Source organism: Zootoca vivipara, chromosome 5 (genome assembly GCF_963506605.1).
Source record: "Zootoca vivipara chromosome 5, rZooViv1.1, whole genome shotgun sequence".
Lineage (NCBI taxonomy): Eukaryota > Metazoa > Chordata > Lepidosauria > Squamata > Lacertidae > Zootoca > Zootoca vivipara.
Genome location: NC_083280.1, coordinates 45,909,691 through 45,928,453, shown reverse-complemented (window position 1 = coordinate 45,928,453; position 18,763 = coordinate 45,909,691). Strand labels below are relative to the sequence as shown.

General features: G+C 37.4%; 1 protein-coding gene across 3 annotated transcripts in view; it reads right to left on the bottom strand.

Moving 5' to 3' along the window:
• Nucleotides 1-1,647: 1,647 nt before the first annotated feature.
• The window catches only part of SLK (STE20 like kinase), a 46,920-nt gene continuing 29,804 nt past the window's right edge, over nt 1,648-18,763 (bottom strand). For 2 of the 3 annotated variants that reach the window (XM_035133912.2, XM_035133911.2), the window contains exons 11-20: nt 18,242-18,372; nt 17,519-17,642; nt 16,272-16,451; nt 13,723-13,815; nt 7,763-7,892; nt 7,187-7,311; nt 5,531-5,719; nt 4,790-4,915; nt 3,491-3,604; nt 1,648-3,328 (exon numbers count right to left, since the gene is read on the bottom strand). In XM_035133912.2, coding sequence (XP_034989803.2) covers nt 3,182-3,328; nt 3,491-3,604; nt 4,790-4,915; nt 5,531-5,719; nt 7,187-7,311; nt 7,763-7,892; nt 13,723-13,815; nt 16,272-16,451; nt 17,519-17,642; nt 18,242-18,372 — 1,359 coding nt within the window. In that variant the 3' untranslated portion in view covers nt 1,648-3,181. The remainder of the gene's footprint in view (nt 3,329-3,490; nt 3,605-4,789; nt 4,916-5,530; nt 5,720-7,186; nt 7,312-7,762; nt 7,893-13,722; nt 13,816-16,271; nt 16,452-17,518; nt 17,643-18,241; nt 18,373-18,763) is intronic. The other variant, XM_035133913.2, reaches the window with a different exon arrangement.

Sequence of the window (18,763 nt, the reverse complement as noted above, 5' to 3'; positions counted from 1 at the left end):
GCCTCACAGCTCATGGTGGAGCTTAGAAAGGGAGAGAAAGGGGGGAAAAGGCAGGAAACGGTGAGGAAAGCTGAGGGATTTTTTTCTTTTTTACACAGTAAGAGAAAAAGAGAGGAAGAGCAGCTGTAGAAAACAAATAAGAACAAAAGGCTCAATATAAAAAGGAGAAAAAACAACAGGGTAGCTATAAGGGAAAAGCCTTAAAGATTCCAAGCATAATGTTTCTCCGAGTTGAGACAGGAAATGGACTGAGCCTCAACAGAAAGATAGCAGAAAAGTCTTCTGTAGAAGTTTGGGGCATTTCCTGTCTCCAAGCCACAGGGCAGCAACACAATCCGCTTGGAGACCTCTTCCATCCATAGGTGACAGGAATTGCAAACTGACCTTAGGTGGTATGATTCTAGCAACTGACAGGCTAAAAAAAAAGCCAGCAATTCAGTGAAAAGTTTTCTCCTTTGACATAATCAGCTTAGCTCAGAATTATAAGGGCTTTTTGGTGCCCTCGTAGTAGAGCAACAAAACTGAGCTTCAATATTAATGGCAGGGTATTTTCCTTCATCAGATTATCTGTGAAGGAAGCCATTTCTCACGCCATCAAATCAAGGCCATATCTTGATATCATTTTCAATAAACTCCACTGTGTACCCCCACAGGGAAACCAATCAGGTGCAGCTGCTCAAAGTTTCAGCTGGGAGGGGGAGCCAGCCAAACACAAAACAAAAATGCAACTTTTTTGTACAATTAAACCTGCTTTTATAATGGTGGGGAACTTGGGGGCACAAATGGCAGACCCCTCTCATGGAGCCTCTCTAATTAATGCATTATCTGATTGCCAGCCTTTACCCTGTTTATTTGTGGCTAGGTTCAGACATCACATACACACAGCATGGTTTGACTCTCAAGAACGTGCCCTTTGTTTGTAGGGTCCCTTTTATGTTCTAATTTCCTCCTGCAGGACCTGGTTATCCCTGGTTTCCAGGGATAACCAAATCAGACAAAATGCAACAAATGTATATACAAATCAAGTTGCTTCTATGGTTTGAAGTGTATATCAGTTCCCGGTATATAGTAATCATAGCACCACTGATTTTGATGTCATGGAAACCTAGGGTTACCATGAATTGGAAAATAAGAGAATCAGAGTATGCAAATACAAGAGAAAAAACATATGCACATTTTTGACAGCTGAACCATGGTTTGGCACCTGACCCTAACATCCTGTGTCATGACACCAGGAACCATGTAATAAAAGGTCTGATTTTGTCGCATGTGAAACATGCAAAGAAATGAACACTTTATATGCAACACAGGGCAATGATGATGGAAGAACGCCACCAGGCAATCATTAATGTAGGAAGAAACTGAGTGGGCTAAGTTCTGGTCCTCATTTTGGTTCTGGTGCCTCAAGAAACAGCAACACCACAGAATCCTTTCAGACTAGCACACAACACGCACAACTCCCCAAAGGAATCCACAAACTTGAGATTTTTAAATAGTTTTTTAAACAGATAGAAATAGTATTTAATGTTATAATCAATACTAGTTATGTCATAAGGGTGACTTTAAAAAAAAAGTAAAGGCTTTTGAAAACTTTCCCACCAAAACAATTCAGAATAAACAGATTTCAGAACTTTGTAAAGAGCGAATGTACAACCTGGTACACAATACATATTTATAAAATAAAATGTGAAGTATTAAGGCTAGCTATGAAATATTTGTTAGGTAGATTATGATTAAAGGAAAACAAAATTTAACTGTAACATGCATCTTCAAAGTATGTTTACTATACCGTCACAATTGAACAGTTTGATCTGATAAGATCAACTTCAGTATCTGGATTCATTAGCCAAAGAATTGAACACACTTGATTAAAGTACTCTATATTTTTATAATCTGCTTCCTTCACATGCAGGAATGCTGCTGACATAATATAAAATTTGTAAGAAATTGGACAGTATTCACATTTAATGAAAAGACTGCAAATGTGAAAACTTACAGTTGATTATTCAAAGCTACCTACTAAAAGATCAGGCTGCAAAAGAACAGGAAGCAACCAACATTTATATTACAAATCTAACTTTGGCATATCAAAAGGACAGTCTACAATACTGTTTTTGATATGACTCAGATCTGAAACCTGAAAAGACAGCAGCTGCTGTTTAATGCAGGCACATCTCCTGCCAACCGGATAAATATTTCTATTCCACCCCCACAGCAAATAAGTTATAATACAACTATGAATTTTAGAAATAAAACCATTTAACTTTAGTTACTTCATGGCAAAACAATGAAGCAGATTAAACATTTGTCTATACATTTAACTTAAATCCTTCTATAGGTCAACATACATTTTGAAAGAAAACATGCCTTGCAATCCAGACATCAGCACTGATTTGTAAGAACGGGGACAGTCACAGCCATTTTCTGCTCTGGAGTTTCAAAACTGCTACTTTGAGTAAGGAGAGAATCCATTCAGTTCACATTTCTCTAATTGTGGGGGTGAGAATGGGGGTGCAAATTTTGCGCACTTTGTCTTGAGAAATAAATGATATTGTTTTATTTCTGTTTGTAGAGGAATAAGGTGTATATTTTAAAGTAGACAGGAGTACTCTTTTTTAAACTTTACATATTGTAGTGCAAGGATTTGACAAAAATTGTGGAAGCGGCAAGCATTTCTGTTACAGTAATATCAATAATGAGGGCTTCTTTTCTGATAAAGAAACACGATCCTCTTACAACGCCCCCCCCCCCCAGCATGTTTACAGGTTTCAGGCACTGAATGAGGCTAGTGACCCATTTCCTCACGAGGTAATGGCCATAACACAACAAATATTTGGTTAAAGGAGCAGTAGTATATCTGCCTAAATATCCTCTACAATTATTCTTGGGGCATTGCAGATTACCTTTAATAGTTTAGGCTTGCTTTCCAGTGCCAACACAGTTGCATACATTTTTTCAGTCCAGTTTTCAAACGGCTATCCTTGAAATACATGAAATACATCATATCGGATTTCAAGACCAACATTTGTGCTTCTATATCTGATATCACTGATTGTCTCCACTGAAGGTGGATGGAGTTCCACTGAGGTTCTTGGATGCAGGGTGTAGATTTCATTGTGACAGAAGCTGAAGAGGAGAAGCTGAAAAACGCACCCAAAGCCATCTCACAGAGGCTCCAAATTTATGATCCAGTGGAGTGCAGGCTAGGGACTGGGTAGAATTTAGAAATCCGGCTTTGTGTTGATGGATTAAGGCATTCAGATTCTCCAGACATTTTAAAGAAAACCTCCTGTTCTTGAAGTTTACGAGCAAATTCCTCTTCTAATGTCTAATGACAAACAACAACAACATTTAAACAAAATAAACATGATGAGCTTGGTGTTAGTTTTTGATCTGATTTATCAGAGATAAGCTACAAAACCAACTGCCCCATGTAGTATTAGAATAGAATATAGTATTCTATTGGAGATTCAAAGTCAATCTGCATTACCTTTTTCCTTGGTCTCAGTTTCTCTCGCCATTCTTTAAGTTCTTGGCTATGTTCCTCATCTAGCTCTTTTAATTTCTGAGTCTCGTGTTCAACCAGCAGGTGGCATTTCTCATTCTGAAAATGGGATACAGATAATCCCTTAGTAAAACTAAATCAGATTAGACGTTTGGCTACTTGTATAGAAGCATATGCTGACCTAATTCTTTAATTAGCTTAATCTGTATAGCAGCCAAGGTAATTCCTACATAGCAATGTTCTCTATCAAGGTTTTAGCTTTTCAATAGAAACTGTTACTTGAATTCTTCAGACAGGGCATGAAGAATATGTATTATGGTTTTTAAAAACTTTATCTGAAGCTAAAAGTAGGAACATATCTCAGAGCTAGAATCACAAGATTTATAGTGCCGACTGACAGGGGTTTTTCCACGATTTTTTTTTAAGTTGCAAAAAGTGTTATGCAATCTATCAGAATTCTACTTTTTTTGGTTCTCTCACACAGAAATTCTTCTATTTCAATAAAGAGGTAATACCTTTTATGAGATCAGCCCAACCAGAAACCTCATGTTGTCTTCTCCCCAGTGCTTTTTCCCTAATAAATGTTTAGAGGTACTCCCATTTTCCTACTCATATTGAAATACTGCCCCTCAATGAGGCCAAACTTAGATTCACAAAATGTTTAGGGGTATGCGCACCCCTGCGTCCCCCCAGAAAAAAGCACTGCTTCTCTCTACACGCACAGTCCCTATACACAGTCCATTTTGTGTATAAATATTCCCTGGTTTTTAGTGTGCCAAAATTTCCACAGCTACTTCTAGCACAGGAGAATTTTAATACACAAATATACTTCATGCAGTTGAAAAAGTTAGAAGAGATCAAAGCAGTAACAAAACTGTAACACTGGTAAAAATCCGCAGCTAAACCTAGCTAAGAGACATGCTGGAAGATCTGGACTAAAAAAGAGGCTTTCACCTAGCACCAAAAAGATACAAAACTCATTGGCACATAAATCTCACAGAGAAGGGCATTCCACATGCAGGTTACTACCACAGAGAAGCGCCCTCTTTCTGGATATCACCCACCTGACTTCAGAAGGTGTGGAGACTTAGAGGAGGGCCTTGGAAAGAAAAACTGGTGCAGATTCATTTGTAAAAAAATCAAAGAACAGAAAAACTATGTGTAGTACCACAACTACAAAGTGTCACATGTAACTGCAGCACATGAAGTGCCATCACACTCAAACAGACCTATCCCATGAATAAATAACATAAAGGGGCACATTTTGGATTAACATTGTTTAACCTGTAGCTGATGTAATTCTCTAATGTTGGCTTCACACTGCAGCTGGAGGTCTCGCATTTGATTTTCATGTTTCTGATGTTGAGCCAGTCTCTCATTTTTTTGCCTTTTTTCTTCCTGAATAGCAAACTTTCAGAGAAACAGGAGGACTTAAATTAGAATTTTTAAAATGTTTATAGACTCAAACATATAATTAAATGACAATGTAACATTCAAAGAGTATATTGAAATAACTAATATGAAATATGATTTGAAAAAAGATGGGCTTGCAAAAACCTTCCTGATTCATTCTTAGTATATACTGGATAAATGTAGATCTTACCTGAAGACACTGGCGGAGGAAGAGGGGTACAGGGGGAGCGCACTGTCCCCAGCAGTGCGATCCCGGTGGGGTGCCATAACGGCTGTGCCCCCACAGACAGCGTGCTACGCCCCCGGTATGCGCGCCAGCCTGTCCCCACCTGCTCTCTGCCCCCCCCCCCAGTGACCGAGCATGAAGCTCCGCCACTGCCTGAAGAAGCTGATCCACAAAACACACAAGCAACAATATGACTGGGTTCTTAACTAATTCTAACTGGCCCACAGATTCAATAGGTTAATAGTAAATCAGCTTCAAGCACACACATAAAGTTGAAGACATCACTTCCAGAGACTTGGACTCATCAGATTTTTGACTTGAGAGTTTCACAGAACTGCATAATGTGTGTATGCAGATTCCCCCTTTGCCTAAAATCACTGCTTTACCTGCTTAATCTTTTCACGATCCTGTTCCGGAGTGCTTGAGGAGTTAATTCTTAGGCTTTTTTTAAACATTGCCATCCTAGTTTTTGCTTCACTGCGCTGGATTTTGGGCAATCGAGCTCTTTCCTGGGTATGCTTGTTTTTTAATTCCTCAATAAGCCGCTGGTTATATCTTTGCATCTGTTCTGTTTCCTTTTTAAAAAATGAGGGGAAATGCATTTTATATATCCATTTAAAATATTTAATATACATTTTACCCAGTGCAAACAAAACACTTCATAATAAAATTTTCTGTATCAGAAAAACTGAAGATAAATCTTTTTTTATTAAAAAATATAGCTGGTTAGTCAACCAGACGTAATAACACACAAATTTCAGCCAACTGAAAAGGTCATTAAATCATATCATTTCAAAATTTGCAGCTCTTTTACCTACTACCATCACTCATACTTTTCACTTATTTATTGTCTAAACCAGTAATTCTCTACCGTTTGGGTATAATGACCCACAAGTCCAAATTTACTTGGTATAGTGACCCATCATTATTGTCACATAGATTTTGCAACTTAGGCCTTCGACATCCATCTGTTTCATATATTTTAACTGCAATTTTGTCTATTTTATAACCATTACTTGTGGCATCCAAGGAAAACTTTCCTTAACACCCCTATTGATATGAAATTTGTGTAAATGTTTATAAAATTATGATGCTATTCATAGTTTTATTTATAGGAATGTAAGACCAGCTATCTGACTGCAATATATTGCTTCAAAAGCTGCAACTTTCATTCAAAAGCTTTGTTAAATATAACAAATTATGGATATTTTAAATAGTTTTATTCATGAAAAAGTCAATTTTGGCGAGTATCAATGGGGTAGCTGAGCTTGCATTTTGTAACAAGTAGGTTGATGCAGGTTTTGATGGTTGTTAGACATGGTCTCAGATCATTATTGATTATAGCTGTCAAGTTCTCCCTTTTTGAAAGGAAATTACTTTATGCTGAATAGGCTTCCTCGCGAGAAAAGGGAAAACTTGACAGCTATGTTATTGATACATAAGATAATGATATTATGTACGATTTTTACTAAGCAAGGAAGGATGGACTGAGGATGGTGCCAAGCCTATAAAGCTTGACACCTGCCCTTGCACTATAGGGGTAGAAAGGCACATGTGCCTTTTCCTGCCCCCTCCACAGAAGAAACCACCCATGCCTTCTCGGGGAATGCGGGGGGCAAACTTGCCTCCACGCTAGGATGGGAGCAGCATCCTGACATTATAATATGCAAACAAAAACCTGCAAGAGGTATTCATCATACCAGTTCAGGAGCAAAAGCAATAATTATTTTGGTTTTACTTATAAAGGCCACACCTCACTTGCTCAGGTACTGTGACCCACTTGTGAGTCGTAACCAACAGCTTGGGAAATGGTGGTCTAAAGTGTTCGTGTGTATCTCCCTCCCTGAATTTAAGGTGCTGTTTTGTCATTATGAACATTGGGACTAAAAATCGGTGCATCAAATAACTTACACAAAATATAAAAGTTTTAAATACTAAAGAAAAAAGGCAATAAATAAATAAATAAATATAGGTAGTAGGACAGGATGTTTTTGAACCAGGATTTGGAGCCAGTAAAGAGGACAAACTAGGATCGCACTAACTTTTTCATGCCGTTTAAGCAGCTGGTGTCTTTGCATGAAGTACTGATCTTTCAGTTGCTGTTTTAGCAGTTGGTGTTTTTCCTGCAAGTGTCGTTCTTCTAGTTCCCATATCGCAGCTTCACGGGCTAGATAGAAGGGAAGAAAAATTCTGTCAAAATTATTGAGGAGTCACCCCCAAAACATTCATTATACAATGTATTTCACGAAGCAATCAATAACAGAATAACCCCAATGAAATATTTAATGGAGAAATGCATTAAAGAAATTATTCCTCATCAAGTTATCCAATAACAATTCACCAAAATTATAGACACAAGCAGGCTTGTTTCAGAAATAGACAAGCCATTTTAAAATGGATTCTGTACACCATTTTCTGCTTGCCTAATAAAGACTCTTATGTACAGCTACAGTCTTCACTGGATTTTCATGCCCTCACTAGGACATAAATTAAGGACATGACTCATTCCACAAGTTTCATGGGGCTTGCATGTGAGCTGTACTAGGTGCCCAGAACCCTTAATGCTTCTTTAAGTTGATGAACAGTAATCCAACACTGGGGGGGAAAGGGGAAAATACCTCTCATGAGTTGTTGCTTATTGTTAAGACAATCCCGCTCAATGGTAGCTAGCTCAGTTTTTTGCTGCTGAATAATTTTCTTTAACGATGCATCCAATTCTTGCTGCTGCTTCTGTACAAACTCTTGCTCCTATCAGAAATTAAGCCAAATTGAGTAAATTATGCACAAGTCTCAGGTGTCTTCATTTGTATACAGCCTTCTTCTAAAGGATCTCAGAGCAGCCTTTTAGCTCACAACTAGCAGGTAAGGCACAATATGCGGAGAGCGAAAGACGCATACACTTTTCCACAAGCCAAACTTCAAACAGGGATCTGAACCGGGTAACCCATATTCAAATCACAACATTATTCTCTAAGGGTCAATTAAAACATTTACACAGCAAGCGAGCTTGCTGTACTTACCACAGCATTTGAAGTGCTCAGCAGTATAAAGTGTGAGGGGAAACATGCATTTCTCAACAGCAGCAAACCTAAACTGGGAAACTAATGGGCCCTATGAGTTCTCTCTCTTTCTTTTCCCTCCACCAAGTACTGCTTTTTCAGCAAACATATAATTTGGCCAATTATATATGAGACAGCCTTGTGGGCAGTCACATGCCAGCCAGAGTTAATTCTTCCCGGGCAAGCAGCTTGTCAGATCAGTTGCTGTACCGTGCTATGTCTTTGCATGCCGGGCCATTACAGTACTGCCTTTATGCTAATCAGCAAATATGGAAAAACACACACAATTTAGAGAATCTTTAATTTAAGGACCTTAAGTTCAAATCTTATACAAATTTGCTTGCAAATTATTATTTATTGCATTTATATTAAATTACCAACTAAATTCTGTTTAAGAAAGCAACAAATGACAAGATTTGGGCTGAGCTGCTTCAGAAAAAACTTGTTCAAAATTAAAAGAAAGCCCCCCCCCATTTTTTCTGGTTTCTTTCTTTTTGGTAGATTGTTACAGAAATAGCTGGGGGGCTAGGATTGATCACTGTCCAGTTTAGGAAACACTGTCTTTACTCTAAAAGACTTCTTGATGTTGACAAATAGCCATATCAGATTCAGTACATAGTGCTATTGTGACATGTCCATTATATGATCCATAAATGGCTGGGATCACTTAAGGAGGAAGAAAGCAGGGTGGGATGAAGGTCAGAATAGTCCAAGGAGCAGCAAATATAAATAAATGACTGAATATTACTGTGATTAAGGTAGGTTTAATGTATTTATGTGGGAAGAGAATAATGTCTATTTTCTGTCTCAATCATTACTTTCAAGCAGAAATGGAAACTGGGGGAGGGGATTTAACCCATGTTTTTTTTAAAAAAGCCCTAATATAAACAAGAATATTTGCTGCACAGATCCAGCTCTCTCTTGCTATCTGTTAACAATGGGTGACAAATTACTCTTGAGAATCAACTGAACTGTATTGATTCACTCTATGTGCGAAGGATACTGAAAAGGTTTAGGTTAGAATGTGCACATCTGTCTTTTACAGAACATGTGCAAAGTCTGGGGGAACCTCTGGCCCACATGAATCCTCTCCAAGATGAGGATGTCTATTATATTTTCAACACTGTATTTTCATGTTTCAGAGCAAGATACCCAGATCAAGTAGACTAGGACACATGATAGCCTAAAAGACCAAACACTTCCAAAATTCAAAATCCAGAATTTACAATATTGGCTCCTCAATAGCACTGTAAACAGTTTCACATTAGGAAACTGACATACATATTAAGCTGCACCATCTATACCGTGAAATGTGAGGCTGGTAGATAAGCAAGTGCTGGGGAAATGAGGCCAGATGCACATTTTGAACAGTGCACATTTTGAATGGTGCACATACACGAGAAAAAGGCTTCCAAAGATTAACATAACAAGTCACGTGTAGCTATTTTAATGGAAGTGGTTACATGTGAAGTATTTATCACCTACTTTGTGGAAAAGAGCTTTACGGAAACAGATGTCACAAGCTCAGAAAATAACTAGAAATATTGGCCCTACACTAGAAGTTGATCCAATCCTATACACAGATCATTCCACCAACGGAAAGAAGGCTGTGTGGAAATCTAACAATGTCTGAAAACTTAGACATTATTTCCATGGTATTTTATGCAAAAATCTTGTATCAAATACAACAGGGACACTTCATGTTGAGACAGGCCCATGTTTTATGCATTGGGTAAGCCACATCTGATGTGCTTGTATTTCAAAAGGTTCATATAAAAGGAAGACATGTGATTTATGGACACAAATGAGAAAATAAATAACAAATCTGCAAAGTTCACCTCCAGGCCAGCTTGCACAGAAATCATCTGCCCTGATAGCAATTCTTTACTTGCTAGTAATCCTCAGACAAATTGCATCTGACCAATTTGATGGAGATGTTATCAAAGTCCGATGTCTGATGTTCCTACTTGTCTCACAAGAACCAACAGAAAGCACCATATAGGAAAATTTGCACATCCATCAGAATGGGTCACTTCTTTTCCTAACAGCAGCTTCTCTGTGCCACATGCTAACTCACTTTTAAAAGCTACAAGGGATTAAACAGCAGCTTCTATCAAGTGGGTGGGGGAGGAGGAAAATGAGGAATCAATTTGCCAAAAAACAACAACACCAAAACGAACTCATGTGATTCTATTTAGTCATCCTCTTCAGGAAAAGCACAATATAGCAAAGAAATGAGATGGACAATGGAACAGTGCAGCAGTAATGGTAGTGATCCTCTGTGTTTGGGGACACCAGGTTCTTAAGGTCCCTTTCCCTTTTTGCATGGAAATTACCCCTGGTTAGCATTAACTACAATGCAGCATTAAGTTTGCACCAGTGCTAACCATGGTTAGTTTTAATCGAAACTTGCAAAATAGATTTTCACTGCAATGTTCAAATCTTAGTTTTAAAACTAAGCATATTTAGTAGTGAGGTAAACATAACACCAAACCAGAGTTAACACTAACCAGAAGGGAGGACCTGGAAGCCTACTGCACGATTCCACGGTTTAGATATCACTCTCATTATATATGTATTAGATCAGATATCACTCTCATTATATATGTATTAGATCAATGGCACAGACATATTTTCTGGAAATTATAAATTGTATAAGTGTATAAGACTGAAATGTGTTCAACTTTGGTTAGCTCGTGTTTCCTGAAAACTATAGAAAATATGCATTATTTTAAACATCCCCCCAAAACTGAAAGCTTTACTTTCAGAATCAATTTTTTACAAATGCTACCTTCTTCACATCAATATTAGGGATTGAATTGCCTCAACTCCCTGTGACCCTACAGATCTGCTCTGGAGAGTTGAAGGAAACCCCAGAGCAAATTTCAGAGGATGCGGGGGGGGGGGATGTGAGAGGAAGAGAGGGAGTAAAAGTTCATAGTTACCACCATCAAAGCTCTAATGAAAAGCAGGGGGGAAAGCTCCAACAAAAACCAAAAATTCGTAAAGACAAATCAAAAAACCCAGATCTGTAGAGACAGATGTCAACAACAAGAAAGGTATAGGTCCACTGTCTACTTAATAGCTTTGATGAAGTGAGACGAATGGCAAATGTACCTGCCCTTCTCGAGCAGCAATTCTGTCAAATTGCAGGAGCTGAATTATTACAAGTAGTGTTTTAGTCCTGAGGTTTCCTCAGTTTAGATGAGTATGTTTTAGAACATAAAACATGAGAATAACCTAGATAAAAGATATTACCACAGCCTATTCTGTAGTTTTGTGAATGAAAGTTGACTTCCATGTCAGGCTTGTGATTACTAACATTGTTACGCAATTAAAAGAGAGACAGAGAGATTTGGTATACAGTACAGTGCTGATGGGGAGCCTAGATGTTCTACATTAGTAAAGATTCCTAGAGCCATGTAACAAAACGCCGTTTCAATAAGGTTTGTAAAGCAAACTTTCCACCTTCCTACTAAAATCCCAAGTAGCATCTGGTGGAACAGAAGAGAGAACACAAAGGTAGAAGCGGGTTTGTTTAAAAATAAATTACCACTACTGCACAAGGCAGAGAAGAAGAAAATGTCACAATGGTGTTCCTTGCCCCATGAGTCAAAACTTAGGATGGTACAGCAGGGAACACCCATTGTCAGGTGGTTTCAGGAAGCATTCTGGAAAATGCCTGTTTCACTGCACACAGAAAAGCAAAACATAGAACTGGTTTCACACATGTGCTGAAAATCAACAAGTCTCATTTGCCCAGTTTGTCCATCACAATCTTTGTGCAGATGAACACATTTTTAGATTTTTTAAAAAGAATTCATCAGCACATGTGTCAGAGAAAAAAACAGAACAACAAGCTAGAACTACAGAGGAAACATCCAATTTTTGGCATGTTGGACTTACATCCTGCATTATTGCATTGAAGAGGGTACATGAGGACAACTGAAAAGACTGAATCATAACCTGAGCAACGCCCTGCAGAGCAGAATACAATGTACTTCCCAGGTCAGAATGCAAGCACAAACCATGCATTCAAACACCAATCATAAGCAATAAGCAAGACTGTATGACTCATTAGTGGAGCACCTCCCTCCCTAAAAGTAGAAGTTGTACTGAATTACTTCTGTTAAAAGATGTAAAATTTCTGAAGCTATAGTTTATACCAGGCATCCACAAACTTCGGCCCTCCAGATGTTTTGGACTACAATTCCCATCATCCCTGACCACTGGTCCTGTTAGCTAGGGATCATGGGAGTTGTAGACCAAAACATCTGGAGGGCCGCAGTTTTGGGATGCCTGGTTTATACCTACAGTGATGTGGGTTGAACTGAGAACAAAAATTACATTGTATTTATGAAGACACCAATTGCAAAACAAAGTGAAAACCTTTATGTCATGTCTTCAGTATTTGTTTTATTTTGCAAGATAGTGCCCTACAACCTAGTCCTATCTAAGCCATATTTTTAACTCTTTGTGCCCAAAAAATATTAATGAATTTTCTCCAATATATTTAAGACTGTAATTACTCAATAAGCCTTCCTGTAGTACAATATTGGCTGGAGGTACACCTCAAATATCCAGTTCCAAGAGATGAGCACATTCAAATATAAACAGTTGTCTTTAAAAGGAAGTACCATACACTACTATGAATATCTGCAAAAGGAGGATTCTGCTCCATACATGAGATAAACTGGCTTTGGACAGTCTGGCACTGCCTCTATTTTAACCCTCTTTCCTCACTTTCACCCCCCTAACATTCCACCTGTATTATAGTTCACTTTAAAATTATACCTGAAGCATTACTTCAGAATTACTTCAGTCTCATTGTACATGAATACATAGGAAGTATTAATGGATATCAGAAGTTATCTGTACTTAGTCTGGGATATAATGCCAAGACAAGGAATGTCAACAAAAAGTGAAGAATTCTTCATTGCCTTAATTGACTATATATACTGCCACACATCCAGATCCTTATATATTTCAGATGCGCTTCGTTTCAGACAGGAAAAGTAACCAATAGTATGTCTGCTGCAATGGGGTGCTTGGAACGCAGAAAGTACAGGCAAGCCATTAAATAATAAAAATGGACACCATCATGTCAACTGCATTGCCCGGGATTAAAAGATTCAAAGGTAAGAGATAATGAAAAATTGCTTATAAAAATATTATTTACTACTTTTACACTTTGATAACATTATTCTTTATGGTAAATGCCCTGAATAAAGTAGACATTCATATCAACACCTGAATACACACTTTTAACTACATAAATTGCATTTTTATAACTTTGGCTGTCGTTCTAACTAATCACATCCAAGTAAATGAATACTGAATAAGTTGCACTTCTGTTTATATGACACATTTGAGCTACGGTTTTAAGAATGGCCAGCCATTACAAATTAATATCATATTTACTCAGAGGGAAAACAAAAAGCAACCACTATGGAATGGTTAAAGCAATTGTGAACAAAGCTGCTTGGTTGTTTTTAGAAGCATGAAGCTGCTGCGGTTACCTGAGCATGCTGGGATTGAGAAAGTTCCTCTTTCTTGCGTTTCATGAGCTCTTTTCTCAGCTCTTTTGGTGCTTTCTCCACTTCATTAAAAACCTATAGTGCACAAGCATGCAGAAGGTGGGGAAGATAACCCTTTTTCTCCACAGCAAGCATTTTATGGTGAATACGAGAGGAACAGGTCAGGCATTAAAAAGGTTATCAGAGAGCATGCATTGAAGCCAGAAGAGTTAGCTTGGCAGAAGGTGGATGGAAGCAGACATGCACAAAGCATTTGCGGACTGCATTCTACAAAGAAGTGCATGAGCTAATTGTATTCTAGAAACTAGTTTCATTTTGCATGCAACTACTGATTGGATGCTTTTACATTTACTTTTTATGCAATCATTCAGTATATACACGAAGGCATTTAAGACTGTTGTCAAAGGAAGAATGATATTGGGAGGGACAACAAATGATTTTAGTGTCATGGAAAAGCTCCAAAATAGCAGGATGTTTAGATTTCTCAAAAATAACAGCTACTGTAGACATTATGTCTTATTTGAGACACAATTGTCTAAAGAACAACTTTCATAAAAGTAAACCACCTCAAAAGGGGCATTTACAGAGCATAGGAAAGTGTAAATCAAGTGTCCAGTTTCATATAGCTTATCTAGCTAGTGACATTCAAAGAAGGCAACAGCTTATAAATATGCTTCAGCAATGTATGTCAAAGGATCTAAAGGATCATTTTGTCAAGAAATAATAATGCATGTTATATAGATAATCAAAAGTATGGTTGTATATTTTTCATACTCTCATGAAGAAATTCAGTACTCTAGATGTTATTTCCTACAAAAGAACTAGGAGGTCCAAACTATCCAAGAACATATGGCTGTTTAAAAGTCAAAGAACCCACAGAAAACAAAGCCCAAATCACCACATGCTACTGTTCAATGAAAAGATTGGTCCTGAGTGCATTAAACCTCTTCACCAGATTTCCTTTTGAGGCCCAATTACCAATAGAGACTCAGAGTGCAAGAAATTCAGCAAAAAGAAGAAGTAATAGTCAATAATGTGCAAATTAAGCACAAGTGATGGTATCTTGGAGATTAAATGACATATATTACTTAGTATAAAAATCATGAAAAGTTGTTTAAAAACCAAATGAAAGCATCTAGAAATCTGTGCAACCTGTTCATATTATATGCCTCAAAATTGGTATATTATCTAGAAATTGTTGAAACTGCTTTATTAAAAGTTAAGGTGAGAAGTAAAAGATTACAGGCACTTTCTGCAGAACAATGAGATCATAGGTAGAATTTCTGCATTTTGCACAGCTGTATTTCTCCCATCCAGTGTAATGAAAGAATATAAATTTCAATTTGGTTTGATTTTTAATCAACTGAACTTGATACATATCTATGCTCTAGGCTGAACTCAAACTGAACTCAAATTAAATAATAAAAAAGCCTTTATCACTGACTGGGTCATTTCTAGCCCTTAACATGTATTCCAATCAATCCCTCATGTGAGTCATTCTGAAAGTTCAAGGGTTTTTATCCAATGCTAGTCCTATTCAGGGTAGACTAATTCAAAGTAGTGCCATGGTAATCGTTCTTGCAGCACCAGTGTTTCATCTTGCCAAATGGAAAGAGCCTACTCTCCTATCCCAGTGTGCTGTTTTGGAGGTTATCCTTCTCCATACAAGCCACTTTAATGCTGTGCGGAGGGAGGAAGAAAACCCTGTTGCATTAGCAAAAGTCCATGTGCAGGCTTCTGCTAGCGGGGTTCATCAGTTGAATCTAAATTATTTGTTTAAATGGCCTTACAGTGAGTAGAACCAAGTTGGCTACAACAAATCTTGCTATCAGAACAAAGTTGCTTAAGATTGCAGTTTTAAGATTTTTCTGGAGGCACAGAGTAGTCTTCCACAGCAGAGTTCTAGATTCTTCCACACAAAGTTAATTAATTCGCCTTTTTAACAATTCAACTACAGTATAAACAAAAACAAAAAACCTTGCATTTTACTATGAATGTTTCATGAACCCATGCACAAGTATCCTCATCCCCCCCTTTGTGCTGCTTTTATATGTACTGAATATAGTAAGAAAAATCTTTACTTGTCAGACATATCCAAAGAGGCACATGTGATAGATACAGTATATGTGCAATGGATTCTAGCAGTTCTCCTTATTGAACTCCCAGGTCAATTTTATATTGCCTGTAACATATAGGCTTTGACTACATATATCATTCGATACTGTTCCAGATAAATGGTGAAACTCCTATGCTAATGATGATGATGATGATAATCATAAGGGTGGAAACATCTATACCACATAATTGTTTTTTCATTATATTTCATTTGCTCCTATCTAAGGTTACTATTTTCATGGCACATGACTTTTTTATTTAAAAAAACTTTTCAGCTCTAAATATTATTATAAAAATACATCTACTGTTGAGGCTTCTTATGGTGATACATCTTTTTTTCAAAGTAAGACTGCAGATATCATTGGAGACCAAGAAATACCAACCTTATTTCCTCCAACTAAATAAAGAGTATTTACCTCTTTTTTCCTGTTTTTCAACATGTTCTGAAATTTGGACAATTCTTTCTCTTGTTCTGCTTTGATGCGTTTTGCTTCATCACGTAAGCGATTTGTATGTTCCTGTTCCAAGCGCTCTATTGTCTGTTTCTGCTGTTTTTCCAGGTTTTCAATCTCCTGGTCATATTGCCGCTTCTTGCTCTGAAAAATAATTCCATTAAATTTTATATTTACCTATACAGTAGTTGAATTTGATGGTTTTGAGGCAGGGCAGAGGAAGTCTGCACAAGGAACAATTGCCTATGCTTTGCAATTCCTAGATTTTTTGATTGATTGAAAAGGCACTCCCTGGGTTTTTCTGCCATTATGAAACACACAAAAAATACTTTTAAACCCCCACAGCAATTCTTCAACACTCAGAATCAGAAGTGGAACTAATTGTTATTGCACACAGTTTAAAAATATTGGCAGAACTCTTATCTTCTCACTGGGACTGATACTACAAAGTTTATTTCCTTCTTGAACACAAACACATGGTGAAGTGATTTGAAATTCAGCTCGAGAATCTAATATTTGTAACTCAACATATGTAAACTATTTTGTTAATGGTATAGTGGTTAAGTTTTGTTTTGTATTAAATCTTTAGTACAAGAGCCTGTTTCAGATATAATAGGGAGTATTTTTCTCTGCCCAATGAATGAGCAGACCCCCCAATACATAGAATGTTTTTTCAAGTACTGTAAGTTATTGTATTATCCTCTGCAAGGAAAAAAGAATTGCACATGGGCTAGAAGATCACAGTGTTTTGGTTACCACAGTCTACTACAGAAAGGCAAAGATCATGGACTGGGCCTCTGAAATTATTTTGAGATATTTTCTACAGTTGTCAAAGTATGCAACAGCTTCCTCTTCTGTATATCAATCCTGGAAAGCTGCATTCACTACCTACAAGTAGAAAATAAATGTTTCTAACCTGCAAAGGTAAGAAGTGGCCACATTCTGCCAATTCTAGTACTGACCATGCCTTAACAAGACAATCTCAAGCTTTCCCACAGTTGCCAGCCAGTGACTACATGCAGGGCTGCTATTGCAGTAGTTTGCAGTTCAGTTAAGGCTTTTGTATGCAAGTTTCACTCATTGTACGCAAGCTGAAATGTGGCACCAAGGGCAAGGATACAGCTAGAATGACTTCTAGGCTGTTTAAATTAAGTAAATTAACTCAAAATAAGAGGCCTGCAAAATGTGAGTGCGGGGGGATCAAACCTTACCGTCATTTCTTGTTCAAAGCGCCTGAACATCTGTTCTCTTTGTTGTAAAAGTTTGTTACTAAGCTGCTGCTGAGCTCGCTGCTCTTCTTTTTGTAGAAGCCGTAACTCTCTTAATTCTTGACGCCTGATAGTAAGGAGAATGGAAGCAGTATTGCAGGGGGGAAAGAAACAGACCGAGTTCAGAATTCTGCATCAGTGTACAGTGTAGATGCTTTGGGGGGTTGTGCAGAAACAAATATCTGCATTTAATATATTATTTATTAAATTTCTATACTGCCCTTCATCCGAGGATTACAGAGCAGTTTACAGTATAAAAACACAAAAACGCACCACATAGTAACAAACGAAAACAATACTCCCCTACTGGGCCATAGATTGTTTAATTAGACAAAGGCCTGGGAGTTTTGCCTGGCATCTAAAAATATGTTATGAAGGTGCCATGTAAGAGATCGGGAGAGCATTCCACAAGCAGGGAACCAACACAGAAAAGGCCCATTCTCATGTTGTTACCCGCCAGACCTCTCACGGAGAAGGCACACAAAGAAGGGCCTCAGATGATGATATCATGGTCCAGATTGATTCATGCATTATTTAAAAGGACAACATGAATTTTGCTAGATATAATCAAACCACAGTAAGTTATAAAAAACAAGCATGAGAAAAGTTGTTTTTAATTCAGAGAAGAACTCCTTTGTCATTAAGAATGGGTATTTTCAAACTCACCGAAGATATCGTAATTCTTCACTTTTAGAATCACTTTCTGTTACAATTTTAGAGGTAGTCACACTTACTTCCACGCCATCAACAACAAATTTGCGAGTTTTCTTTAATGTTTTCTTGTGTCTTTTAGTTTCCTGAATAAAAGATCATGCATTATTTCTGTGCTTCATAAAGCATACCTGCCCAACCTTTACTTATTTTTGAAAGAACCCAAAGCTTGCAAGTTCAAAGATTTCAGTTTCCAATAAACAGAATTAGATACTGTACTAAATTTCTTTATTTAATTCTGTTTCTTTTCACAAGATGGGCAAAGATGGACTCAAGTTTGCTATGAGGTATGTTCTTAAAGAAGAATTCATTTCTTCAACTGGGCATTTTGGACCAGTATAATACTGAATATACAGACAAGATTGAAGTAATCATCTGAATAACTGCTACATATGTGATCTACCTTCACTTTTGCAAAAGTAACCAAGAACAGAAAGATAATTCAAACCTATTTTCAAGCTGTTAATTCAGAAGTAT